The 27690-nt window shown below is 39.6% G+C and overlaps 9 protein-coding genes across 9 annotated transcripts; 4 read left to right on the top strand and 5 right to left on the bottom strand.

Moving 5' to 3' along the window:
• The first annotated feature begins 589 nt into the window (after nucleotides 1-589).
• On the top strand, nucleotides 590-863 carry ASCRUDRAFT_131531 (uncharacterized protein). Its single transcript, XM_020189036.1, has one exon. It carries the CDS (start codon nucleotides 657-659, stop codon nucleotides 822-824), a length of 168 nt encoding a protein of 55 aa, XP_020044206.1. The 5' UTR covers nucleotides 590-656; the 3' UTR covers nucleotides 825-863.
• Nucleotides 864-2414: 1551 nt separating this feature from the next.
• ASCRUDRAFT_131527 (uncharacterized protein) lies at nucleotides 2415-2893 on the bottom strand. Its single transcript, XM_020189035.1, has one exon. It carries the CDS (start codon nucleotides 2799-2801, stop codon nucleotides 2547-2549), a length of 255 nt encoding a protein of 84 aa, XP_020044205.1. The 5' UTR covers nucleotides 2802-2893; the 3' UTR covers nucleotides 2415-2546.
• Nucleotides 2894-7602: 4709 nt separating this feature from the next.
• Nucleotides 7603-15925, top strand: ASCRUDRAFT_15996 (uncharacterized protein; the record flags this gene model as incomplete). Its single annotated transcript, XM_020189391.1, has 3 exons — nucleotides 7603-7802; nucleotides 7912-7973; nucleotides 15344-15925. 3 exons carry the CDS (start codon nucleotides 7603-7605, stop codon nucleotides 15679-15681), a joined length of 600 nt encoding a protein of 199 aa, XP_020044204.1. The 3' UTR covers nucleotides 15682-15925.
• A 1674-nt stretch (nucleotides 15926-17599) lies between these two features.
• Nucleotides 17600-17917, bottom strand: ASCRUDRAFT_83151 (uncharacterized protein; the record flags this gene model as incomplete). The annotated part of the gene is made up of 1 exon (XM_020194824.1): nucleotides 17600-17917. The coding sequence occupies one exon, from the start codon at nucleotides 17915-17917 to the stop codon at nucleotides 17600-17602; it is 318 nt and encodes a 105-aa protein (XP_020044203.1).
• A 1152-nt stretch (nucleotides 17918-19069) lies between these two features.
• ASCRUDRAFT_78305 (uncharacterized protein) lies at nucleotides 19070-19572 on the bottom strand. Its single transcript, XM_020194208.1, has one exon. The coding sequence runs from the start codon at nucleotides 19269-19271 to the stop codon at nucleotides 19110-19112; it is 162 nt and encodes a 53-aa protein (XP_020044202.1). The 5' UTR covers nucleotides 19272-19572; the 3' UTR covers nucleotides 19070-19109.
• A 21-nt stretch (nucleotides 19573-19593) lies between these two features.
• Nucleotides 19594-19824, top strand: ASCRUDRAFT_83149 (uncharacterized protein; the record flags this gene model as incomplete). Its single annotated transcript, XM_020194823.1, has 1 exon — nucleotides 19594-19824. The coding sequence occupies one exon, from the start codon at nucleotides 19594-19596 to the stop codon at nucleotides 19822-19824; it is 231 nt and encodes a 76-aa protein (XP_020044201.1).
• A 3493-nt stretch (nucleotides 19825-23317) lies between these two features.
• ASCRUDRAFT_83148 (uncharacterized protein) lies at nucleotides 23318-23482 on the bottom strand (the record flags this gene model as incomplete). The annotated part of the gene is made up of 1 exon (XM_020194822.1): nucleotides 23318-23482. The coding sequence occupies one exon, from the start codon at nucleotides 23480-23482 to the stop codon at nucleotides 23318-23320; it is 165 nt and encodes a 54-aa protein (XP_020044200.1).
• A 2450-nt stretch (nucleotides 23483-25932) lies between these two features.
• ASCRUDRAFT_165239 (uncharacterized protein) lies at nucleotides 25933-27235 on the top strand. The gene is made up of 2 exons (XM_020189425.1): nucleotides 25933-26690; nucleotides 26761-27235. The coding sequence occupies exons 1-2, from the start codon at nucleotides 26388-26390 to the stop codon at nucleotides 27076-27078; spliced, it is 621 nt and encodes a 206-aa protein (XP_020044209.1). The 5' UTR covers nucleotides 25933-26387; the 3' UTR covers nucleotides 27079-27235.
• HMRA1 (Hmra1p) lies at nucleotides 26766-27690 on the bottom strand (the record flags this gene model as incomplete). The annotated part of the gene is made up of 2 exons (XM_020189427.1): nucleotides 26766-27247; nucleotides 27306-27690. Coding segments are annotated over 2 exons (415 nt in total), but the record flags the coding sequence as incomplete, so codon positions are not given.

The raw sequence follows: 27690 nt of genomic DNA, 5'->3' as shown, positions 1-27690 counted from the left end.
CCAATCCATTGTTGATAGTTTTGGTTTTGTTGTTCACGCCGTTTTGGTTATATGTGATTATCATTGGTCGTTGGATATCTTTTTGGTTTTGAGTCGGTAGTCTTTGACATTTCTCCCATTGACTGTAGAAATATTGTCTATTCGACAGTGAGCTGATTATAGTTTTCCTTGGTATTTCTTTCATCTTCAAAAAGTTCAAGTTGGTATTATAAAGCTCTTGCTTTTGGGTTTGAGTTTAGTTTTCTTTGATTGTTTCATTATTTTATTGTCGATTACCATTTCATGTTAACTAGCAGTCTGTATTTGTGGCAGAGCAATCGTTTAGATAAATGGATTTTCCACAACCAACGGATTGACAACCGAAATGGCCGGCTAACGCTCTTGACGTTTATTGCAATAGAAACTTTAGTGCCACGTTGATTGGACAATTAAATGTACGTTTTTAGTGCAACGCACCCCCCTGTATTTGAGATACACCGATTTTTCTCGTTGCCAAATAATTTCTTTTTTGTTGCCCAAGGTTCGCATTGAAAGCCACTCAACTACACTTTCAGCAGATCTGTGAAGACTGTGTTTTCCGCTTCAACCTGGCAACTGCTCGGGCAGAGGCAATAGGCGTTCTCAGGCTCCCTCAAAAGATTGACCTCATTGTCTTGATGTTCCAACGTCTCATCACAGTAATCGGGGATGCGGATTTAGTCTATCTAGTTTGTGAGATTCGGTTGATCTGTCTCAGTCACCCATCTCCCTCCTTGTGGCTCCGTGATTTGACTCCGTCCACTCTTGAAATGGCTGGTGATTTGATTTTCCTTTTCTGGTTTTGAGTATTCTTTTTTTTCCTCAATATATCATCATGGATTCGCCTCAACAATAATGTCAACGGCGTTAGAAACGGCATTTATAGATGCAGCAGAGTTCTCTCATTGCGATTCATTGGGTTGGAGTGCGTCTTTTTGAAAATCATTTGAGCTGATATCAATATATCGATCAAGCTGATTGAAGTCACATTTTGATGTATTGTGTGAAACAGTTCAAACTGTCTTACCATTGTCGTAGATAGCGCCTCTGAGATTCCTCCAATAACAGAAACAGCAATATATCTCAATGCAACTTCAAATGGATTTCTTGGTTCAATAGCAGCAAACCATTGATAGTTAAATGAAATTTGGTTTCATTAAGGCGACAAGATAAAATGACAAGAACACCGTTTTCTTCTGAAAAATACGTCGGGAGACTATTATACTTCTGTCGTAGCCTTCAAAATCCTAAACATCACATGTTTTACCTAATTTGGTTTGCCTGTCATTTTGGAAGATCAAGGCGTAGGCACTACATCCAAACACGGCGAACATAGCAGTGGTTGAATTCCATGTGTACCATAATTCAAAAAATCTTCTGCATAGAGTGCCACGTTTAGTGAGAATGCAAATCGTCAAAATCACTGCAAACATCACCGCTTTATTTAACAAGTAGTCATGGGCATATCCTTCAATTATCTTTGTCCCAACCTTTGTCATGACTGATTTTTGCCAACGTTCGGCCACAACATTTTGAACAGACTCTTTGGGAAGTGAAATATCTTGTTCGATATCTTGGGGTCGACGCAAATTCTAGAGCAGATTGGATGAGATCTCGACAGTTGATCTGACAGTATGAACTGTTTTATCCAATGGTGGTTGAGTAAATTTAATATTAAACTGCAACCAGTCACCAGCCGATATTGAGTACCAATGGTAGCAACAATGACATATTTGGAGTAATGATCAACAGTGTTGAGACCGAAGCGGCTTTTATTAAGAGCAGCAGCTGGCTTTGGCCCCACAACGTCTTGTTGAAGAAATCGAAAAGCAGCGGTTACCTGCCTGGAAAAGTGTTCTTAATATTATGGTCGCTACTCCCGTCTGACAATAGTCACACATCTAAAGACCAGCAGCGGAAGTCACAGAGATTGTGATATCTCTATCTCATCAATGATTCCTACGTGACCTAAATGCTCATGCTAACTTGCAGCCAATAGAGCCATTGAAGATTACGGCTAGGATGAACGATGTAATGCTGAAGCAACTCCCTTAACAGCTAATGCAGTATTCAAATTGAACACTATCGTTTTTGCAAAGAGAACCAGGCCCTTTTAATAGTAGCAGCTCAAATTGAAATGAATTTTTCAATGTGGGGAGCGTCAACACCATTTTGAAATGATTCGTCAATCAGCGGCGTCAAAGTACGAACCATTTTGACAGTAAGGATAGTGTCACCAATTCCAGATAACCAATATCAAAGAAGGGTGAAGTTGCTGAACCGATCAACGTTATCAAAACCATGATGTGAAGCACCAGAATCAATGTAAAATAATTTAGGGATCAACACCCGCTTGTTATTTCATTTACAGAGTAAGCAAACAGCGACTGATGACCTTTTGGTCCTTCAAAACAAGCAACAACAGCGGAAGCATTGCTTATAGTAGATAATAAAAGAGGATCTAGCCGTTGTGCCAAACGCTTACCCTCCAATTCTCCAGGTTTAGGAGAATGTTAGCTTGTCGGTTTTTATCGGTTTGGCTGGTTAAAAGGATCGTTAATAACAAAGACCGACGTTGTTAAACCAGAGCCACTAGTAAATGCATCAGAATCAAGAAGATTGGCAAAACCCGTTGCGTCACGATATGAGATTTTGTGAAATTCTGTGGGTTGTGTAAGACGCCATTCAGCGGAGCTGGCATCAGAAGATGAAGCAGCAAAGAAAAAGGCGGGAACTTGATTAGCAAATAAAATATTGATTGTACTGAAATAGAATCCATTCATGAACGTATCGCAATGCCTTGTACTAAATAATGTTTTGGTAGTTTTCCAGAACTGGAAAACCTGTTCATAACTAGAGTAGCCTCCTCTCCAATCGTACCGTAAAGCTTCCGCAAGTTAAATGATGCTTGACGGACGTAGAATTCATTTCATAACAATTTATCCAGTTTTGTAGGAACTAATCCGCAATGACCATCCTATGGCAAATGGAATCGAACTTATCTTTAACTTTGTCCGCATCACCATCATCTTCAATAACGACACGACTTTTGATAAATCCTTGGAACAAGGGACCAGAGAGAGCAGCTTTGAGATGCCAGTGGAAAACCAAAGTTGCAAACTTAGCAGCATTCATTTGTTTCTGTGATTCTTCCATGCGAACATACGCATTTTGGCTTAAATCCAGTTGCAGCCGATCAATGATAATACATTATATTAATGTAGTATGTAAGATCGACAAGCGGAGAATGGATCGCCAGCCCCTTTTATAGTGAACTGGGTTGCATCGCAATGCGACATGGAGCAGATGTGTCGCAGACAAGGAGTAGCCCAATCGGGATACGTAAATCCGTCAGAACTGCGTCAAAATCCCGATGATGAGAACTGGTAATTATATCATTATCAACATGCAAAATCAATTATGTTCGGTCCAAAACAAAGTGGGGAGTCAGATATTTACATCTCGTCATTTGAATAAATGATTCGGTTTAATCAACAATTTCACCCAGAGTAAAACGATGAGCAGCTAGTCCTGCTTTTGAAAATGGGTCAGCAGGAGCAGTTTGATTTTTGAACACCATACAATGGCCAATTGCCTTTTTTGCAAGTAGTAGATTGTTAAACAGCGAGATAAAGCAAATATCCGTTTGCAAAAGTTCGAAGTGGCAGTTAAGGATTCGAACATTGTTTGAAGAAGTTGTCTTTAGAGTAGCAGCGGTAACAAACCAGATACAAATTAATGAAACGTGAACTGAGTTTAGTGCAATTTTGTTAATGAAGTTTAATCCAGTAAAGTCATAGATTAATCTAATCAAGATTTTTCTCACGAATGCGGTTGGTAGCAGCACGATGATTCAGATCTGATACAGAATAAGGGAGAGGTTCACCGTCTTCATGACCATCATGAGCATCTGCACAATATTCATTTCAATTGAGCCGCCTGGGTTTTACCACCACTATGACATCATAGAATGAACTGAAAGCAGTATTCGTCATTCCCGTTATTACAATATTTTAATATAGCTCCAATTCTGTCGCGGTATACCAGAGATGCTTCTCTTGCTGCATTTTTGTGATTGTAGGCAGTTGACCGATACTCTCGAAATGCAGCAAAAGCAATTAGGCAAACTGAAACAGCAGATGGACACTTTTGTTGAACGGCAGTAAAAACAGAATCTTCCGCTGGAGAATTAGTTGCGTCAAAGCTACTTAAAGAATTGAGAACTGTCCGTCCATTGCAAACAATGTCCACTTTGTAAAAATTTCTGTTAATGATGCAACGGACTTGTCCTCACAGAGGACTTGCATTTTTTACAATGTTTGTTTCAACCCGTCAGGAATCATTGCATCAGCGCCGCATTCAAAAGCCATCTGCGTAGAACCTTCTCAATTTTGGTTATAGATTAATGCTGAAAAATCCGTGATCCGAGAAATTCGTACAGTTGTAATCAAATTACATAAAAACAATACTTTTATAGCGTTTTCATATCCCAAGTATTGAATAGCAATAGCCTCACTAGTGATTGTTCTGGCTGCTGTCCTCACTGTTGTTTTACAGCTTTTCACTGATCAAAAGAATGCCCCACAACTTATTGTGGGATGTTAATACGTACGAAAGGACGTAAAATAAACTGCAAGTCCCATTTATATGATGCTGGGCTAGCTCACAGAGTTTTACAAAAGCAGACGGAAATCACATAGAGCAGGATCAACAATAGACATCCGGCTCACGCGAATCATTCGTTGCAACAACAGAGACTTACACCAAACGGTATGGACAACCTAGATCAGCATATGAGAGGTCTTGCCAACTGTTAAGTTGGTTGGCCGACCGGTTCCAGCTGTCAGGGCCACTTTGGGATTCCAGGATCGCCCAACCGGCGTACAACGGTGGGCCTGAGTACTAAGCGGAGCCTTCTAAAAAGAACGATCTCTGTCAAAGGACAGCCTACGACATTAAAATTCGGAACGATCAGTTCACTAATAGTTTTCTTACAACTTTTCCATCCATAACGCTGTCATAATAAGCAATTTTGCGGTTTCGGGGATGTACTTCGTATCGTAGTTAGTTCACCCCCACGTGTGTTGGAGATTACCCATATTTCCAAAGTGCCGTTCTGGCTGCAATCATGCAGTCCTGAATATAACTTACCGTTGATGTAGGTAAGTGAGTATCGAAATACCTCAAAAATCAAATTAAATGTGGATGCAACTGCATGTTAATTTTTCAGTAGTGATTCAACGACGGTACATTCAGTCAACTGGTACTTTCAATGCAAACCATATTAGACGTAGTAACACAACTGTTAGTCAAAACTGGTGAAACAATATTGTAGTAACAGCAGCGGCAGATCGGAATGAACAATTATCTTTATATCGCGCATCCAAAATAACCAATCAAAAAGCAATCATCAACATTGGAAGCATTTATATGACGTCTTGAGGTAGTTGAAGATATCTGCCGTCAGGTCTTTAGTAAACATTTCAACTGGATACTTTTTGGTGTTTTCCGTTGCCGTAGTGAAAGAAACAAACAATGATTGTTTCACAAATTAATTAGGATGGAAGTATAGTGTAAGTAAATGTTACTAATAGTTCGCTTTGACATCTTTATTGCTACATTTTATTGGCAGCATATAATGGGGTGTTTGGTAGTTATATCAATATAGATAAATACGTAGATTAAACACACGGCTTCTTTGATTCACAGAGATTGTCAATCATACTCTGATCAAAAAGTCAAAAAGTCGACTAAGGTCCGCTCCTTGGAAATTGATATGGCAGCTGCTTGATTAAGTTGCAGCGGATATCCACTGACGGATTGTTGATCTACACTTTCTCTGGTCCTTTTACTTGGTTCGTGTCCCCCTTAACTTAAGTGAAAATGCCGTTATGCAATGAAGAACAGCTGGATTCCGGTTGTAATATCTTAGGAACATTTTCGCACAATTATCCAGAGACTTCGCATAATCTACATTTATAATTGAGTGTTATCTAACATCAAATGGAATATCAAACCGTGCAAGATGGGTAGAGTAGCTCAAGGACAGAATTGTCGATCTGAAAAGTGCTGACTTTCTGGCATCCAATTGAAAGTCATTAGGTCTAAGTCGCATGTTTCAAAAAAGTTTCAGAATTGCAGGAACTCGCACAAAAGTCCCACGCAGTTGTATCTGCTGAGCTGCCCAACCTGTTGTAGGTCGTTGTAGGCATAGCAATACCTTCGACATTTTGACCGCCATTGGTCTGAAAAGTCAGCCTCGGTCCTAACGACGGTCAATCATTTTGATCTACAATAAGATGTACAGTTAGGGCTGCATGTCAATTAAATCTGATGATTTGGCAAAAAGATGTTTATCCACAATAAAAAATAACATGCACGGGTGTGTGATCCTTCAAAGTCAAGCACAGTTAAATCAGCTGAGACTCTTGGAAACCAAATCAGTCCACGATCAGCAAGCCTTTTTCTAAACCATCGAAACCGAGATTCGTTCAAGCCGTAAATTAATTTTTTTATCTTGCACTTCTTCTCCGAATCCACAGCACTCGTTAAGGATGCCTGGTTTTTCATGCTTCTCTCATGGTCCATATCCCCACGAGATACAGCAGTCCCTCACCATAAGAAGATCTTGATTGACTTCTGTAGTGCAACAATTATAACTACTGTCAGTTTTTCATACGAAATGACTTCTCCTGTTGTTCCACTGCAATCAATATCATCAGGCGCATTAAATGTTTGGGTAACTTGAGTGGTTTTGCAAAATCCCCACTTTATGCAGACCCTATTACCAACACCGAACGACAGTCCATATTGATGATGCTTTTCAAGAGATCTGCATTCGGTCCTTGGGTATCGGTCTTGGGGTTGCAGCTGTGACGCCGTGCGTCTATCCATCTTGGATAGAAAGAGGCTGGTGATAATTTCTAACTCATTGGGTATTATATAATTCATTTCCCTACAAAATTGAATCAGATTCGCTACAACCGGTAAAGGGCCAAATTCCATTTATTTGCTGCAAAATATTTCAGATAGCAAAGGATGCTGCTAACATTATATGCTGGGCCATATTCGAATTTCAATCTGACCCGGTTGGAACTGTTGGTTCCTGTTGATATCACGATGATTAATATTTTGGTTGGCAATCTGCATTGAATACAGCTTAAGGTTGCGTTGGATGTCATTTGCAATCCGTTGGTTGCCGGTTGATTAGTTTGTGCTGTATTGAAAAACGTGCGATGCATTGATGATTAAGTTGTGGCTATTGTTTGTACTACTAGATTTATACTTGTAAATCAGGCGGAGAAGATTACCCTCAAATAGATCTTCTTCATATTTTTGATATTACTGATGCGAATCTTTCGGCGAATGATCTTGGTGTGCATGTAATTGCTGGAAAAAGAGGTTAAACGGAGTTTGCTTCCACTGGTAAGGATTTATCCCAATCACCCAAGGAACAAAAACAAGAGATTCTATCGTTGTCTCAAAAACAGACAATTGGGAAGTGTAGATTCATTACCACGGGCATTACTTGGTTAGCAATAAGATTAAGATGATGTACTTGCTGGAATCAACTTCGATGTGGTAATGGTTGCATTTACGTTGTTTGCTTCGTTTTTGAAAGTAGCTTGCGAGCAGACGAACACTTTTAAAGGATGCTATTGTAACGTTAGTGCTTTCAAACACCAAGCTGTATTCGCCGATTTGATGCGCAACCTAACTCCTCATTCAGTTCGGATTGCTGGTACTGGTACCACTTTAAAAATTATGAAAACTATTAATAACGAGTTGATCCAGATTCGTGGATTTAACCGACATATTCTTTGTGCGCCTTTGGTTCACCATTCGTACAAAGTTCAATTACTGGAAATTCACCGCTTTGACTATTATTATCAGTGATTATCATTATTTGAATGGTGTTTCAGCTGGTAAGAAAGCTGTTTCATCAATCTTTAGGAGTGCTGATGCCCCGTTGCTTGATGGGTTCATCTTCAAAAATTTGAATTACAAATAAGGTGATCGCGCAGACTCTATGACTGTAGATGTACCAAAAATCACAACAACTTTTGCCACCGGTGGTTGAAAATCAGAGTTCTGTCAATATTAAACCGCCACCAATTCTATTACGAATTTGTCTAAGAATATTTCAATCAGGTCCCGTTTTATAAGGAAGCTGCGCAATGTTACTTTTTTCTTTCCAAGAAATGATGGAAATAGTACCGCTGCCAATATGTTTCGCAAGGCGCTAAACACAGCAGTTTTCGTAAATTGCAAAAAATTGTTTCGAAGATTTCGTTAGTGTTTGTTCTGAATTTGCTGAATACGTCGGTTTGGTTTCATCTGATTATTATTATATGGTTAATTTCAATTGGACAATGATACAATATTATTGTAGATCTATTTTACTGACTGTCAAGAATGTGTTTCTAGAGCTTTTACAACTTGATGGAATTACCGGTATCTTTTCGTCACAGCAATTATTTTCGTTTTGATCAAAAATTGTTTTATTGCATTATTATTGTGCCTAGTGTTTGATTTGACTAGGCAATAAAATATCATTAGCGGTTGATGTACGTGAGATGTACAGATCTTCACTAGTAAAGAATAACATTTCTTTATGAATTGTTGGTTGATCAGTTAGAAGAGCCTTTCCACTGCCGCGCACTTGGCAGTGGTTAAAAGGACCCATTTTTAGCATTGCATTTTGTTTTCTTTTGAACGCCCTTGGTGACGATTCCAACTCATTGCACTGTTTGTCTGGGAGGATCATGGCATTCCGTCACCCGCTATGTATATGCAGTGCGCTCCTGTGACTCCCTCGTATCTGACGCAGTTTCTTACCACAGAAGGTTTCTAAGCCTTTTAGGCTTTTTTGCTTCATTTATTTTTTTACTATTCTACATTATCATCGAATTGCCACAACTTAGCTCAGCCTACTAACTTTCGATAATATTGTCATTGCCGATATTGAAGGCAATTTTGATTAAGGACATGGAATTGACCGTGGCAAATTTATCAATAGATGATCTTTATAATATAATATCTCATTTCCCAATGCCGCAAGCATTATCTTAAATTCAACCTAAAGGTAAAGCGCTCTTTTCATTGAAAGATCATTTTGCCCGCCTGAGTGCTGTTTTGGCCAGTAAAAAAACAGCATCCGAGTCGTATGAATGTGATGCGGGTTGTTTTCAAGTACCATATATGAGTTCAACTTGGAATGCACAACTAGCAGTGTGTTGTGACACGCCGATAATAATATAGCTTTTTCAACGGCATTCAGGTTGCTGCAGCGTCACTGGATTAGCCTTGAAAGAAAGGTAGCAAGACCACACATATTAATGGGCTACGAACTAATTAGGCCGCTACTGATTTTTGAGTAGCACTCGTTAGAATTGTCGGGTAAATGCCATTTGTTGCTGTGGGTAAAAAATCAAATTTTCTTGCCATTGAAGATCATTGTTAAATGTTAGTTGTGGTCCTCACAATTGTCAAATGTTCTTCGACTGTTGCTGGCACTGTATATTAGGTCAAGTTTACTCACCAATTGATTGTTTGCACGGTGAAGATGCTGGTTTTAGAAATAATTTTTTTTCTAAGTAACTGGATGCTTTCAACCCCACTGATCGTACCATGCGCTGAAATTGTGTTTTGTACGCGTTTCAACAAACTGGGGCAGCAATACGATTGCAAATGGCAATCATGAAATAGCTAAGGTAATGACAATTCAAGACAATGACACAGATTGTGTGGCAAATGACGCTGTGATACGCACTTCCGTTGCTGAATGTGATTCTCACGATACAAGGTCGGTTTTTCACTACTATAATTCATCTATCAAATGAAGGAAAATTAAGTGCGGATATGCGGTTGCGTTTGGCGACTGCGGCGTAGTCCTTGAATGCTAATCTGATCTGGTAAACCAAGTCAGGCAACACTACTGTCGCCTGCTTCTTCTAGTTTACCACATGATACGATAACCATCCGAAATGTTTGACTCCCATGGCAGTTCTGATGCTCTCCGTTCATCATGTCCCTTCAAGGAGAGTAAATTGTCTTTTCAAAATATTTTCTTTGCTTCATTAAAATATCATCTGCCTCGGGTGTTGAAGTGGAACGAATTGAACCAGGTGCTCTTCCGAGAGTCGGCACACTGCTGACAATGAGAGAAATATAGTAGCTAAGGAGTCTCACAAATAATTTTGGCCGGGCTTCAAGTAATAACTGCAGTAGACACTCCCTGAAGATGATTATTATAAATGCATATCCTCAAATGATAAGGCCAAGTTTTGGTTTAATCGAATAAGTTAAATTGAAGTGAATCACATCAATGCATAGATACTACGCATAAGATTGGTGATGCGCTAACTGGTGCGCATTTCACTATCGACCACCATGCCGGTTCCACTTCGGCTGCCATGCAACATCTAGATGAGAATAAGGACGTACTTCAAGGGACTGATATGATTGGACGGTGAGCATCAAAGATAGATCATTTCGGTCATATTTGGCTGCTGAATTAGTTGCCGCTGCTATTAATAAGTCGAATTCTTTAGACTCATTTTTGAATTTTGCATGCCAGTAAGATCATCAGGGAGTACTTGATATACACAGCTACCTCCTAGTTGAATGAAATGACGAAGGTGAAGCTGTTTGTTGTTTTCCGCTGATGAAAGTGAATTCTCCAACAACGGAGGGTTGACCAAAGACCACGCTTGCTCTTCAAGGTTTCCCTCAGCCTGAAAACGATGGGTAGCCAAGATGATCAATTTCACCTGTATGGTATGAATGTGTTGAAAGGTGTTTCGACCTGCGTTCTCAAACAAAATCATGCATCAATAAATGTATAGGACTTCCTGCTTTTCTGGATCATCATATCCGTAGTGACATTTCCGCAAGACAATGTATTATCGGTGATAATGCTCATTATCCTCTAACTGTTGGCCAGATTCTATAATGAAGGTATTGTGTCCAAAATTAGTGGTTTTGTTGGTGCAAAAAGATGCAAATGATTTTGAATTTGAATGCTTTGGTAGAGGGGCAGCGGAACTAGTTGGAGTGCTCTCTTTTCTACTAGAAACACCACTGCACAGGAAATCTATAAGTGAATCATCTGACTAATGCCGCATGCTCAAATTCAATGGTGAAGAAAGTAGTTTCATCTCTTCTCTTAATGCTCATAGAAAGCATAGCCGGGATAATTCCGGGGCATCTCTGTGATCTGATACTGCTAAAAGTAACAAAACTTTTGCGCCCTCTATGAAGATCTAAATAAAGAGGAAATTTCAACACCTCAGAAGTGAGAGTCAAATTTGCAAGCTGCACAAGTTAGGTTACATTTATGGGATATAATTGATAGACCACCTATTTTCGAACTGAATGCAGACCAAAAATCAATTCGCCAATCAATATTTTTTTTGTGGTATATTGAAGCAAGTTGCTTCGGGAAAAGTACGGCGTTTGCTGTTACGTTGCCCAGTTGAACGCATGGTGGACCGTACAAGAGGATTCCAAGAGCGGCCAAAGAGCATCCGAAAACAGTAAACTTTAACCAATTAACTGTTCTTTACGATGCTACTTCGTGTGACAAGTTAGTAACGTGCTGTTCGATTGATTCGGCTGGAGAACTCCAGATCGAGAATCAATTAATGGATATCTGTTTCCAGTCAAATGAAAGCAAGTTACCCTTAACAGAAATGAGTACTGCCAACATGGATTACACACTTTCGAAGAGAACAACATTTCACTTGCCAAGGAGGTGATCGACACTGGGATTCAAATTGTGATGCGTAAATTCATTGGCTGAGACACGTCAAACCAAATTATCTATTCGAAGCAAACATGAGCTGACATTTCATACGCCATCCCACCCGCCGCAGCTACCGCAAAAATATTTCTTGGAGGCATCATTCCATTAGTGGGTCATCCAATGTGGCAATTTATTTGCGAAATAATGGACTCTAAAAGTAATGATGGCGGGATGTTGAATTAGCTACGTGCAGCACCTGCAGTTAAATATCGCAACAAAACCCGAAAATCACCTTACTTTGAAAGGTTCAGCTTCTGTGGTGAACATCTTTTTTAGTCAAGGCGACTGATAGTATTTTTTTGAATATTTGATGATTCAGCGACGCTGTCATTAGAAATGTGCCAGTTCAACGATTTCTCGTTATCTCAAGTATGCTCAGAATTTGCGTTTATATTTGGTGTACTTTTAGTACAAAAAAAATTCTTCATTGCTATTTCTAAACATTGGCGATAGCATTTGATTCGTTTCGGTTTTAATTTCATCATGATTTACGGTTCTTCAAAATTGAATCGTTCAGAGATTTAATCATTGGAGCAAAATTAGTCTTTTGAGAATAATCCGTGCTCGCCAACGAAATGACCGCAAACTTATCGAAGTGGCCGACTATAAGTGATGATACACCAAAAAAATATAACAGCGTCCATTTTTTGATGAAGGGCTTCTTGATGCATGCGAGTTCACGCAGATGCCGCTGCTTGCAGAACACCAATTTTAGTGATCCCTCAACGCTTTTTTTTGAAACGGCGTAGTTCAGAGTTGAAAGCGTTACCCCGCGCCATGAGTAGTTTCTTTCAGAGCAGCTTTTGCACTCATTTCTTGCAACTTCTCGCGCTACGTCACACGCTGTTTGCACCTACCGGAGAAGTTTCAGCTGCGTTTACCAAATCGTTTGAGGTTCACTTCGTCGAAGAAGGGGTGCCGTCGCGACCTGGCAGATGTTCTCATACGATCTTAAGGCATGTCGTGGCGCACAATTTTTGAGGGGCTTTGTGACCATACGCACTTTCATATGACGAAGGCTGCTGTTCCACTGAAGATTTCTCTATTTTGTGATACACTTTGAACGTTATATATTAGAGTGGATTCAAATAACAGCAATGCCACCCCAGATGAAACGACAATTTATTAATATAATTTTGAAGGCGCACTTTCTCACGCAATTCTATCTAAGAAGTGGACACAATTTCTTTCAAATGTTACTCATGCGCTGCTAATTGAAGCTGCCGAACTTTTGATATCCTTTACATCATCGGGAGAGATATTGGCTCTATGCATTATTGGGCCTTTCCACGCTAGAAAAATACCATCACGGTTAGATTTCGGTATCGCGTGATCAATATCAACAATCCAATATCATTGAGAAGTTAAGTTTATGAACGAATCAGCGTGAAGAAAATACGATGGTGAAAACCAGTCCAATTATGTATATTTTCGCAGAATGTAGGAATGGCAGTCGTTTCTATCTAACACCGAAACACCATCGCATCTTCTTTTCTGTCATCCACCACTCTTACGGCGGCCAGAAAATTGTTTTGGTCCCATAGTCCAACAGGAGTTGGCGGTCGTGCCAATGTCTCGGTTTCTAAATGACACTCTTTGCGCCACAGGCAGCAAGTTATACATTTGTGTGCTCGTTTGTAAAATAATATTTCTTCCACCTAGACCAACGATGCTGTACCTCTGCTTGCAGCGCACGTCTGATCATCAAAATCACCGGCCAAATCATTTGAGTAAAAACAAATAATGATGTGAATGACAGTTGATCTTGCAAAGCGATTGAAGTGTGGGTGCTGTCAGAATCTGAAGCAACATAAAACGTCCAGCAATTTCATCACCAATGTAGATCACCGAATTATTAGAACAAAATGAATTTAAATAATTATTTCAACCCAACGTATCAGATGATGAATTTTCCATTTTCCACCATCAAGTGACATCCTCTTCATAATACCTCCATCAAAAGCAATAGTGCTATAACTCTTTGCTCAGTTCGCTATCTATTAACAACTTCACCATCCATTGGTATCCCGTTGTTCCTATACAGCAGGAACTGATTCCCAAGTGGAAATTGCGAGGATGTTACAATCGAAAGAAGTTTAGGAAATTATTTGGAATCAACATCATTAGCACGAATAACCCCTTTTTCGTAAATTGTTGGAGCAGCACACTAATTTGAGCACGTTTGTGATTTAAAACGGATGATCTAATATTAAATTTAAGTCCACTGTTTCTTTTCCTAAATGTTTGCAAGCAGACTTCGAACATCAAAGGGTATTAAATTGACACCGCTCATTCTTAGCATATTTCTGGTACCGCTCATTGGTTCCGCGACCAAACTTTTAATTCAAATCAGATTCATCCACTGGTGAGAGTTTCATTGAACTTAAAAGAATTGGACCACCGATGCTACTCAGTGGTGGATAGTAACATTCTCGGTCTGGGGCAGCTACGACTGGAATCAAATTTTAATGCGGCTCCGGAAACGTAGCGGAGATATATTTTTTGAAAAAAGTTTACTGACAGTTCATTGGTGCTTTGTCTGGTGGAAGACCAAAAACAAAATTATATGAATGTTTCTTTGGCGTTCCGCTGTGGCGTTAGTTAGTAAAAAGAGGCATCATTAATTTGGTTAACCTGCTGAGTCTGCTGATAACGACATAGCCGTGTTCAATGGCATTTGTGCTGCTGGTGGTCCAACATGGCACTCATCTTGCAAAACGAAAAAGACAAAAACTAATGATAAGTCGTCTATAAAACAGCCTCCGCCTTTTTTATTCTAGTTCATGCGTATATTGTTGGTCACAGATTTGTTATTGCCGTTAGTAACAGTCGTCATTTTTGTACACTGTTGACGATCAGTCAAGATCTGTTACTGTTGCAGCGAATGCTACACAAACAGTGGCTGCTGCCTGTTTGGGATATGATGTAAGACGCACCATCCCATTGTTGGGTACGGTGCATGATACTGCCTCATTTGACAATTAGCTAGCATCTAAGTCGTTGAGCGAATTCTGTCAAACTGTAGAATTACAACAAGAAATGTCAGTTGCCTAAGACCACAGTCAAAGAAGGGTCGCTGAATGTGGTCAAAAAAGCATTTATGGCAATGCTCGGGACAATGGTTACGAGATTCATTGATTCAGAGCTTCTGTGGAATAAAGAGGTGATTTGCGCAGTGATTTCAATCAATGTGATTTCCACCAAGCATCGGGCGCCGTTCACTATGGCCTTCAAGCTCTTGACAAGAAGAAATAAACAGCCGCTACGCAGACCGTGGGAGAATGTGCGGCTTATTCCTTGATTGCGAATTAAATCACCCAAATCGGGTGAGGTGATATAAGTGTCAAGTGGGAGTTTGTGGGCCACCCCATAAGTAGAAACGACTACAAAGCGTACAATCATTATTAGCACTCGCTTGATGTTATCTCTTGTTACCCCAAAGATTGAACCATATTACTTTGAAAGATCCAACATTTTGCCTTATCAATTCATTAACACCTTTTCTCGTTTGAGCTAAAGCCATTGCTGATGGAGCTATAGAAGGAAATCGGTCAACCACATACAAACTACAACTTAGCAAAGCTGCAATTGCTGCGGAAAATAAATCAATCAATTTCTGCAATCCATGTAAAGAATATACTGACATCAACTCAGATGATGATGGTGGAGGTGTTGTGAATAGAAAAGCATTGAATTCAATGAATTTCGTACCATCTACAAATGATATTGATTATGGCAGTGATGCTAAAAGTTTTGCTAAATCCCAACTAAAGCAATTTACTACATCTACCCTAGTGGCACAAAATGACTCTAAAGACATTTGGAGCATATTGACATGGTTTAAGGCCGATTTATGAAATACCATTAAAGGCAGAAGTCCTTAAACATATTTGGCTGCTGCCTCTATTGCCGCTACTAGTGTTAAACGTGCTGCTGCTGCCTAAATATACACAATGGTTGGCACTCAGATCTGCAAGCGATACAGGATAAGATGACTTACTTGATGATTGATATGCTTTCAAGCAAAAGCCCTGTTGGTTCTGGTTGGGTGGTAGCAATGAATTCTCCACGAACGGGCAATTCCGTTGTGCACAGACTAATGCTCAAGGTGTGTCTTTGTGTCATGGAAATGATAATACTGAATTTCCATTTCACTACTAAGGTATGAAACGGTTAAGGTCGTTCTTGCTCTTTGTTCATCAAGGTAAAAACATTGCCATAAATTATTGGCGGTACATTTACCTCTAACAATGAATTCGATGCTGAAAGTTACATCAAACAGCTTTCTGCATTGAAAGATGCTCCATGTTTTGCGAGCAGCTCCAATTTAAAAAGCATTGGCCGAAAATGGAGTGATTAACTTCATGCTGCTCGGGATATCGATTGTATTGGTGTGTGAACGATCAGCGACGTCAGAGGGATCGTTCCTGGTTCAAAGTAAACAATTCCGATTTGAAGGTTACATGGACTGTATTGATTCAATTCAAAGTGTTATTTGAGACCAGCAGCCTTGACTTACGTGCTGTGGGTCATCACTTTGAAGAATAATTGTCAGGTCGTGACTATACCCTGCAATCTGTTAACGGCCTGAATTTCTTCTTGCTCTTGGGATAGTCAGTGGATATTTTGGCGCACCATGCAGCATCCATCGTCGTTCTGCTGAAAGCATCCAAAAATATTTGACCTCAGATCCATGATCTATCTATGCACAGCCGCTTCCTCAGTTGCCGGACATCAATACTCGGACAGTTATTAAGGTGGAGTCATTGGTGATCAAAAATCAGTTGGTAGCTACGTGTTCCTTGTTGATCCAACGTTAGTAATTTGAAACTAATGAAGCATGTTTCAATGGTCTCGCTGTCGGTTAAATCGAATACATTTTTCTCACCGAAGCAATCAACGACGCTGTGTTTTTAGCGCACGTCTTAAAATAAATTCGAACAGTTGCTCAATAGCTAGACTTTGATTGATCTAACTATTTTCGCCTGCCTCTAAAGTAGCAAATCCATGGTAATATGTTGTGGTAAACAGTTGTGTAGTGAAAATGAACGTTGAACTCCACGCTGCTGTCCTTTACTGCAAACCAAGTTGAATAACACAGGGCCGCTCAAGCAGTGCTGAAACAAATCCAAAACCTCCAATTTACACATCTGGGAAGCTGAAAACAGCTCATCCACTCAAGGGCACTCTAAGCTCGGTTAAATCCCAACTATAGCCTTCAAAGAAAAACTACTTTTCGGAAGAAAGTGGGTGATTTCAAAATAGTGCGATGCTCATTGGCCTACAAGAGTCTTCTCTCATCTCAAGCAAATAGTAATGGCAAATGTTTTGTTTCCTGTGTCAAGTAACTTATTTGGGTAGTTCGTTATGTCGGCTGCTCGCTGGCTAGCAAACTACAATGTTGCTTAACCCCCGATCAAGCATCACTAGTAGACGGTTAAATTAGTTCAACAACAAAACAAGAATAAATATATTAAGTAATTAAATAGGAATCACACCGACTGTAGTTGAAAGAAGTTTGCAAAGCTCACGTGATCGTTGTGCAAATTCAAATGAAAACTTGTGATAAAAGCAACTTGTAATTTTATTCAATACGATATTCACACAGTCCCTAAAAGAAATCAGTAACAATGCTGTTGAATGGTCAAAAAAAAATCGGGGCACCAATAGTGGGCAGAGCGAAAGAAATCAATTTTACTAACAATCCAGAACCCTCAACAGTAGAATTATTAAAACAATGCATTCCTTTGTTTACATGGAGATGCGCTATGCGCCTCATTTCACTTGAGCATCTATAACTTTAGTAAAAACTCTTGCCAAAGTGAAAGCCAATTTGATCAACTCTTCTACAAAGTGGTAGGTGATTGAATAAAGGCTGGTGGGTTTCAAATTGACTGGATGATCAGCACACTTGACAGCAAAGTTCTTGGCGCGGTAGACAATGGCTATATCGGCATTTGGACCGACATACTTCAACACCTGCAATGGGATCTCAGCATTTGCTACTGCTTGAATGTGTGAAATATATTGCGGTTCAAAATCAGCAAGCCGCTGTGGGTCCTCCTTTTGAGATTCAGCAAAGTCGCTGGTCATTAATCGTAAACAGATTACATGTATCTGATTTTTGGTTTCAAAATTTCTGCGGCCAAATCACTGTCGGAGTGTTCAACTGGGAAATCTGACGCGACTCCTTTCTCATCACCACATATTGAATCTGACTCAAACATCCTAGCACCATTGTAGCTCAACTTTAGTGCATTTTGCATGGCGCACCAATAATTCGATTGCCTTACCAACCAAGAAAACAAATTTCACTCCGTAAAGAATTTCCTCCATAATTCATTTATCGAACAATTGATCTCTAAAGCAAGCACGCTCAGCATCCAACTAAAAGCCATCTGATTCATGGACAATGGTGAATGGGATATTAATGATTTTGTATCCTGCGACTGCTAATTGTCTATTTCATAGTGTAAAACCGTCAGCCTGAGGTGGTTCTGCATTGACGCGTCAATTCGTTCGTTGCTGTAGCGACTATCCAGAGAGGAATCTCGACGTTGGAATACTCCAAGATGTTTGTCATTGAAGAATTCGGTGAAAAAGCATTTACCTGCCATCACCATCGCAAATGATAATTTGGTAAGATAGACTGCATCAAAGATCTTTAAAACAAGTACTTGCGTTCCTCTTAAAGAAACAGGGCACACCTTGCTCATCTAAAGGGATTTGAAACATTGAATTAAAGATCATTTAGAGTGTCTATCTGCCACCAACGAAAGGATTGTGTCCGTGCCAAACGTAATTTGTGCAACCGCCAAACCTTCAGACAATATTCGGCAGTCACACATCCCTGAAATTCTTTCAAACGAATTTCAGCGTCGATCTCAGCATCAATTAAAGCACTTGTCATTACTTTTTATGAGTTTTGAATGAGTTTGATAGTCCAACAACACGGAGGCCCCTCACACTCTCATACCTGGATACAAGGCTAAATGTATCAGTGTAATCACCTAATATAAAATGAGGTAATTTTTCAGCAACGAGTGTAGCATTTGCAACATTCACTGCTGCCGCAGACTTTATTGTAAACGGCCAGCACTTGCCATCAGGATATCTCGAGTTATGAGATGATCGAAATGAAATCAATTGTTATCAAGCTTTTCGACAAACTCTGACTGACCAACAACTTAGCAGAATGGCACCGCCGGATTCAGTTTAAAAGTGGTAGCGGCAGTAAGTGCAGTAGCCATAAAGGACAGAGGTGACCTGCCTGTCGCCGTATCTCTCAATTCATTTTCAAAGCATTGAAGTACATGGTGCAATTCGCAACCTTCTCACGAAATTTTTCGGTTCCAATTAGTTGCTCCTGCGGAGATTCAGCACCATTGTTGGCTTCACCAAATGCATCACTATTTCGAGTTGATGCATGAAATTGAATATATCCCATTGAATTTGATTGCCCCCATTATTCTTTTCATCATCTGCGGTGATGTCAATATATTCATTATTTTCTGTGAAGAATTCATTTTTGATCAGCCGTCTGCAGGAAAAGCAGTTTGTTTATTATGTTTGTCGTTGAGGACAATGCACTGATTTCCCTCGCAAAATCGGCAGGAATAGGTTTAATTCTGAGGGCAAAAAGGATCTGTTAACTCAATAGAAGCAAATGATGGAACTTCTATTGAAAATTTGATTTTATCAAAAGTAGAAAGAAAGCGGACAACAACACAATTGTTACGAGAATTGGCGCTCTGTATCCATTTTAATTTATGTCTGATCCATTGACAGCACAGAGGACACTTGCATCGCATAGCTTCGATTGGGAGATCTCTTTGGGAATATCTGCCCAAGCAGCACATCCATACACCATCATCGTAGGACCAATTGATGGTCGTCCAGATAATAATTTAAACACAGTGGCCAACCGAGCCCCTTATTGGTGGGAATCAATTTCATCGAAGACACCGCTGAAATCACAGCTTCATGTCACAAGTGATTAGCAGGAATCGCTTCAATCAACATTGTCCATAGATTTGTGCCCTTCTTTCCGGCCAAGCTTCAGTGAGCCGTGTTTGATGATACTCATATGCAACAGACATTTCAGGTTCGACTTTCTTAAACTGAAAAGAATCTTCAAACCGCCTGAATAAAAGCAGGTTATAAAATCTGACAGTGTGTATGGTTTTACGCAATGATTGTCAAGCCGGTTTCATGTAGTAGACAAACTTGGCAATCTCAAATTGTTGAGCACCAGTTGCAGCATGACCAACGTGCGTTGAGTACTCATGAAAATTGGTGTAATATTAACGACTCTAATCAATCGAAGCATCTCGCATTGGCAAAATGATACCCGCATCAAGAAGATCAGGCACAGTGATGGTCAGTGTTGTAACTGCCTGAGGAATTACTTTGGATTCCTTCCCGTTGTGACCCCATTCACTTGTTGAAGAACCGCCACTAAAGATGGTTCACATGTTCGTTTCATTTACAACAGTCTCACCTGAATCATGGAACTGTTGACGCAAGCTAGTAATAACAAGCACAACAGCGGATGCGGTGGGCGACATTCATATTTTGCCAATGATTATCTTTCATCTGCTAATGCCTCAATGCAAACTCAGACCAATCAGCGAAAAAAACCAAGGTCCCTTCATATGTAGAAGCTAAAGATGATTTAAATTTGCACAATTAGGGGCATCAAGATCACCTTTGAACGATCCACCATTCACAATTATTATAGAATTCTCACTTTCAATATAAAGGATACTGTAACCAATACCTCGAATGGGTGGTGAATCACCAGTTAATTCGCTGAGTCGATCACCATTAGCACCAGTTTGTTTGAATCAACGACATCAAAGTAAAATTTGTGCGAATTCAACATCAACAATAATAGGACTAGTTGACAATTGTCCATCAGTGAAGGAAATGCTGTGAATGCCTGCAAACTGAGTTAAACGTCTTTCACGGTAGAAGGAACCCAACGCAGAAGCAGCAAGGAAGATCGCGACAATTTCAATAGCGTAAGAAAGGTAGAGAATATCAAAGAGTATTGAATCCCAACTTTTTGAGATTTCTCATATTGAAAAATGTATTTGGCTTCTTAGAGCAAAAGAGTGACCCGGTCAATAAAATTGCTTCTTCAGCATCAACAGTAGCATAAGTATTTCGCAATTTAACTAATACATCAGAGAAATACCTCGCAAAGAATAGCACATCGTTTGTTGAAGCACATCACTGAGAGTACACAACAGCAGAGTAGTATATAGAATGGAAGATCGATGAGCAGAACGCCGGCCCCTATATGGAAAACCGCGTTTGTTCACACAACATCAGAAATGCAGAGCAGTGGCAGCCCCAGAGGGACTAAATGTGGACGTCGGGGAGGCTCAGCTCAGCCCGGATATTTCGGTAACCAAACGTAACTCGATCGGGTCAACGAGGTCGAACAATTTAAAGATTCTGCAAAAAACCGCTCCTCTTGGGCAAACGCTTACCAGTTGTAAGTGCAGACTCTGATCTTCACACATTTGCTGAAGAGCGAAATGGAACGAATTCCAATTTCAACGACGGCCCTCAAATGAATATACTTTGGGGCGACAAGAATTGGTTGTTTTGAAACAAGAATATAGATTATTAAATCACCAAATCAACAATCCAATGGAATGAAAGTACTGTACAATTTCAACTTGAACTTTTAGTAAAAGAAAATGGGATCCAGTAACACATTAAATTACTAGCAACATGCATGTGATATAGCCACGGACACTCAAACAAATGAGTTATATCACATAAGCGTAACCAATGGTAATCAATCAAACAACCATAGTGAGAAAACCCACAATCTACCAGAAAAACGAAAGTAAAACGTAGAGCAGTTTGATCGTTGAAGGAATGAATTGCGATAGGTGAACAGTGAGGGGTTAAGCGCTTTGGATAACACATCAGCAGCATTACATTTTATTTCAATTTTTGCAATTGAAAGAAACCAATTGCACAATCCTCAAATGAACTGATGCCTAATTGGAATACTCTTTGAGGTTTTGCGGTTGGTGGGAAATTTAGCAAAGTTAGTTGCAAGAATGTTATCGCAATTGGCAATCAGGTGATAACCATCTGAACCAATATACTGGAAAACCTGCAATTGGAATACAGCCTCTTTGACTGCATTAGTTAGTGAAACGTATTTTCCTTCACAAATCTGCAAGAATGCTGAATGCTGCTTCCATAAATTCAAGGTGACCGGGTTTTAAATAAAGAGCGGCATGCAGCCACCAAGCAATTCCACATCATCAATATCCGCAGCCCAAGGACATTAAACATATGTAACTAACTGAACGCATGAAGCTGGTTTTTACTGAAGGGTATAATAGTGTGAGTTCAATATTTTAAACCCATTTTAACAGAGCTTGAGTGAAAATGGCATCGTCAACAAGGATATCAACAGAGAAAAAGCCGCGAAACCTGTATCGCAGCCAAAATATTAAGCAACCAAATTCAACGATGCAACAACTGATCTCGGCACTGCTGATGCATCAGCGTCAACTTCAGACCCATGGTTTTCCAGTAGCATTTTGTATCGGGTAATCGTCTTTGGTGTCCCCTGTAACTTTGAGTGGTCCATTTTAGGCCGCTCCACCATCAATTTGACGTATGGCAACAAAGCGATCAACATCTTGCTCTGAATCCGCGCAACTTTAAGTGCAAGGCACCTACTGAAGTTTGTCCATGAACTTTTATGTTGAACATTTCAGTGAAATATGATTCGACCAGCTAGAGAATTGCATCTGAAATTTGCGATAAGAAAATCATAGAGATATAGTCAATGCATGTAGTGAATGTTTGTCTTTCAAAAAGTAAAGCACCGCAAGCTCACTTGAAGATATTTGGATCATACACAATTGAAGATATTTAACCGTCTTTTTTTCCCAGCAAAGACAAAATTTTTGAGCTGAGCGATTGATCTGTTGAACTTTCGAACAATCAAAGATTACTCAGCATTACCATATGAAGGAGGGCACTTCATGTAATTTTTCTCGTCGATATCATCATGGCGAATCTGAGTTACTACATCCATTCGATAAACCTCCAAATCCTTAATTGCGCAAAAACCCAGAAAAACTCATGCTCCTTCATAGCGAACTGCCGCACTAATTGTTTATGTATGATCAACACCTTGAAACTCCGATCAACAGCGATGAAATATTCCGCGCATTGGAAAACTACCATTTGCTTCTCATCTTGTTGCAAGTAAGTATCGACAGCCTACTAGCTATTTTAGAGCAGGATCATCAACAGAAAAAAAATGTTGTACTCAAAAAATGCCTAAAACACTGAATGACATGCACCGTTTCAGATTGGGAGTGCATTCCATGATTCCGATGTAGTGCCGGCAGAAAAGGTTGCAGCCAACATGGTCAGAGGACATTTCTCACTAACGGGCTATCTCAAGATATTTGCAAACCACTAAAGCTCTCTTCCAATTTCCTCAAGTCATTTGTGACGAACTCTTTTTATTCCACCAAATTGGACTTCTTCAAATTTACCATCGGTGGTTCGATCAAAAATTTGATCATAATCATCAGTCATTGAAACACATTCTTTTGTACGCCATTCAATTTCATTGGCACCTTCATTGTCACCATCATCCAAAATCATTTCAGTACGGTGCTGATCCGTGGTTGAGATATGTTTTGATGTATTGATTGAAGCAGTCGAGATGTGTTATCTTTCCCATACTCTGCAAAAGAAGTTTGGTCCCGCATAGAAGCAGCAGATGAAAGAGCAATTCCAACGGCAAATGAAATTGTTTGTTCGATTGCCGCACCACATAAATCATTGAGCAAAACTCTTCCTCCCTCAGTTGAAAAAAATGAGCAGACAAGAACAGAGCCGTTAAAAGATTGAACAGGATGTACCCTTCGCTACTCTAATCGAGTCCAACAAAACCTTAGAAAAAATTTCAATGATCTAACATCGTTTCATGAATTGGTTAGAAGTCATGGCATCGACGACACATCCAAAATCTTTTATCAACGCAGCAGTAGCGCTTTATATTTGAAATAGTTCAAAATGATTGGTTATTGAAGCGCCATGGATGGCAGGTATCATCTTGAGGACACACACTAGCCAAATCGAATAATGATTCCACAAATGATCAGGAACATAAGCTCAGACTCAAATTGTGGTGTCCTTTGAATCGATTGGTACATCCCAACGATGATCGACCGCACTTTGATGAGATTTAATAAAAGCCGAATATTTAAGCTTGATTCTGTCGGTTTGGCAGAAGTCGTTGAATAGAGAGGATTCAAATTCTCTCACAATTCTGACAATATCAGCCCATTTATCGAAAGCTGTGGGTAATTTTAACTCATTATACTAAACCTAGACAGCTACTGGTGGTGAAGCAAGAGGAGCCACACCAAAATATTTTGAATAATCATGATGAGTGTCAAGAAAGCAACGATTTTTGTGAACTGCAACAACCGCCATCCGCCCGACAATATCAGGAAGTACATGAACAAGCGCAGCGGTGGCCTGTGTCGTAGAGCACATCTAAATTACTATGGTAAGTTTTTTGGAGAAGACGAACAGTATAAGCCTGCAACCAAGACAAATGCCGTGATAGGTAAGCAAGTCTCATGCCACAGTCACCCGCGGACGTCATCAAAGCTGGTTGCAATCACGAGTCAGTTACGGGTCAGCAGTTATGTAAAAAAAACTTTCACACAACCATGATCCTGCGTCTGCACCGTCCAAAGCACTTCCAAGATAATCGTATTGTACGTGTATCCAGTGCCAGCCTTTTAACTTGTAGCAGGTGAAAATACAATGCATTTTGCGCTGTGAGGTGCATTAACAATATGCTCCAATAATCTACCATTCAAATCAATTGTACTACAAGCAATTTTGGCTTCAATGATAGTGACACATATGGCAGTACCCAAATCTTAACTAAATGAAATGTCGCGACTCAAATCAGCGACAACACACAAATGTCGGGAAGCACTACTAAAAACTTAATACAATTTGAACTCACCATAAACGTGCTAGATTGGTTCACGGCCAAACCAACTTCAAGTGACTATCCTTAATGGCATCCAAAACAACCATACCATCACCAGCATTGCCTGCAGTTGACAGACCAGCAAAAGCGTCTTGCCGTGGCATCCACGCAGTAGACAAGTGTCTCTGTTTTTTCATTGTGGCGTTTCAGCAAATCTTTACGAGCATGGCTAGTGGCGCTGACATGGGACCACCAGCAAATCTTTCATTGCCGGAATGATTGAAAGCATGTTTAGCATCGCAAACTGTCCGTTGCTTATTGTGTGTCAATCGATGAAAACCACTATTAGCGTAGAAGTTGTACACAATAAAAACAACAAAAAATCGCCCCTGCTTGATCAGCATTGTCAATCATATAATTATTGAGTCAAATTCTTGGAATCATTTTTTTAGTATCTTTTATTGGATAATAGACAACGGTTTAGTGAGGAAGCCAGTGCGGTAGTCACTTTAATACCTGCTGCAACGCTAATGGTTCAGTAATACATCTCCAAGTTATCAAATAGTGGACCGCCATACTCTCGATTGTGTGGCACCACTTCCATTAAAGCGGGACATGATTTTTCTGAAACCAACCACCAACAAATGAACGTCGAAGCAACTTTTCGTTTGTCGGAAATAACTTGATCTGCATGAATAGGTTTTTCATTGATGAATGCTTGAAGGGACCGACTAAAATAAGCAGCTCTAAGACTCAACAGCAAAGCCAAAACAAAAAAGTTGCAGCATCGATCGTTCTCTCAGCTCTTTGCCAGAGACAATCCGCACTTTTCTCCTTAAGCCATGCTTGCGTGTCTACGATTAAATATTAAGGTAATGAAGTACATAAAAAAGAGTGGCGTTGAAGAGATCGCTGCCCCCTTTTATAGGAATGTTGGGTAGAGCACACAGTTTTACGGGAGCAGACCGGTGACAGACCCCGAGAGAGACAATGCAACTATGCGGGAGGCTGAAGTCAATCCCAGTGCCTTATAAAAGAGGCCGGAAACTTCCTTTTTGTCCTTGGTGCTTCCAATCAATTTTCCTTAATACATAATCACAAATTTGGTACAGCAAATACCTTGGATTAGCTACAACACTGGCCTTTGTGCAAGGAGGTGGGATAGTACAGCGAATGGCACTAATGCGGACCTGTAACTGTTACCGAAGTATCAAATGATCATATCGGGGAGACCAGAGTAGCTATTGAAGGTTGTTTAGAGTCACATGGATGAAATTGATGTTTTTTGAATGTATGTCTTTGCAGAAGGTTGCTACTAACTAGGAGTGGTTTCAGCGCTACTGTTTTGTGTGTTTGGGGTGCTCATTTTTAATATGGATAATTTGCCCTTGTGTCAGATTGTGTCCGTGAGTGATCATCTTATTTAATGGTTGTGCTTTTCTCAAAACCCTTTAAATGATAATTTAGTTCATTTAAATATATGTTAATCAACCAATTGTTGCTCTTCAATATCTTTTGGGCTCGGATTGTATTTTGTATCAAAGCTTTTTTGGGATGGAAGGGATTTCATTTCAACTACCATCTTGCTCGAAAACGATGAAATTAAATTTTTTAAATCGTGGATGTTTCGTTGCAGTACCCACAATTATTTCTAAACAGTTCAGAAATCCTTTAAGATGTCATTTCAAGTTTGTTGAAATTAGTGGGTGGAAATCATCAATGATTCATTCACCACTCAGGTTGGAGCAAAAGACTGAGAGACACCGCAAACCCAGAAATAAATTCATCATTGCGAGGACACTATTAAATGGTTTATTAGTTGGGTCAACAAATGATATATCGAAGATTGCTTCATCAGTATGTATTTCGTGAGTTGAATCACTTTACATTAAAGGTCTCCAGTCCCGACCACTAACAGTAGCAACAGATATGGACCGATAGTGTTCTGATTTCCGTATTATCTTACTTTCACTATCTTGCGTTTTTGGAAAGTCTTATTTTTGAAGAATGGTCTTTCAACTTTGATAACGGATATGTAGATAAAAAAGAAGAACAGAGTCGTTGGTCTACGTATGATTCAAGTAATGATTGCCAACAGCACTACTTGAATTTATGCGCAAGATCATCGAGGCTGATTAAAACGGGTGCGAAACAAAAAAAGAGAAACAAAATAAACAAACCAATTATCACAAAATTTTCATTGAAAGCAAAACAAAATAGCAGAAGGACCAAAATTAAGTATTGATGGGATTGACCAGCACATCTTCGGACCCCCAGCAACAAAGCATTGAGCGGATACCTTCAGGAAGCTACAAATTCAATTGTTGCACTATATAGTGTTATGAGTATATAATAATAGATATATAGCATAAGTATTATAAAGATCATTTTGTACGACCTCTTTTATTTGTAAACTTTATGATGTTAGAATAAAATCAAAATAAAGAGAAGAAAATTGAATTTGATACGTACCCAAATTTCAATTTGCCTTTTAGACAAGTTTGTTTTTAAAGCTAATGCTTGCTTTTCATCAAAATTTGGAAAAGGTTTCATCTCATAGACCGCTTCCAATAGTTTTTTAACGTCGAAGGGGAATTCTCGTTTTTGGGGAAAAATATTTTTGTTGACTGAGACAATTTTATCTGATTTCTGAATGGAAGTATCGCATTTCTTTTGTGGTTTTGAATTCATATTTAGAAATAAGGATTGTAGTCTCAAGAGTAAAGTCAAATAATTTTCTTTAAAGATTTCGGAAAGTCGATAATGTGATTGTAGGATATAGTCCATAATTTTATTTTGGTTTGCTAAAATCATTGACCGGACATCGGCCAAAGGGGAGACGTTCAAGGTTGTGGAT

This window comes from Ascoidea rubescens (genome assembly GCF_001661345.1).
Source record: "Ascoidea rubescens DSM 1968 unplaced genomic scaffold ASCRUscaffold_25, whole genome shotgun sequence".
In the NCBI taxonomy this organism is placed as follows: domain Eukaryota; kingdom Fungi; phylum Ascomycota; class Saccharomycetes; order Ascoideales; family Ascoideaceae; genus Ascoidea; species Ascoidea rubescens.
Note: the sequence above shows the minus strand (reverse complement) of the source record. Positions and strands in the feature narration are given on the sequence as shown.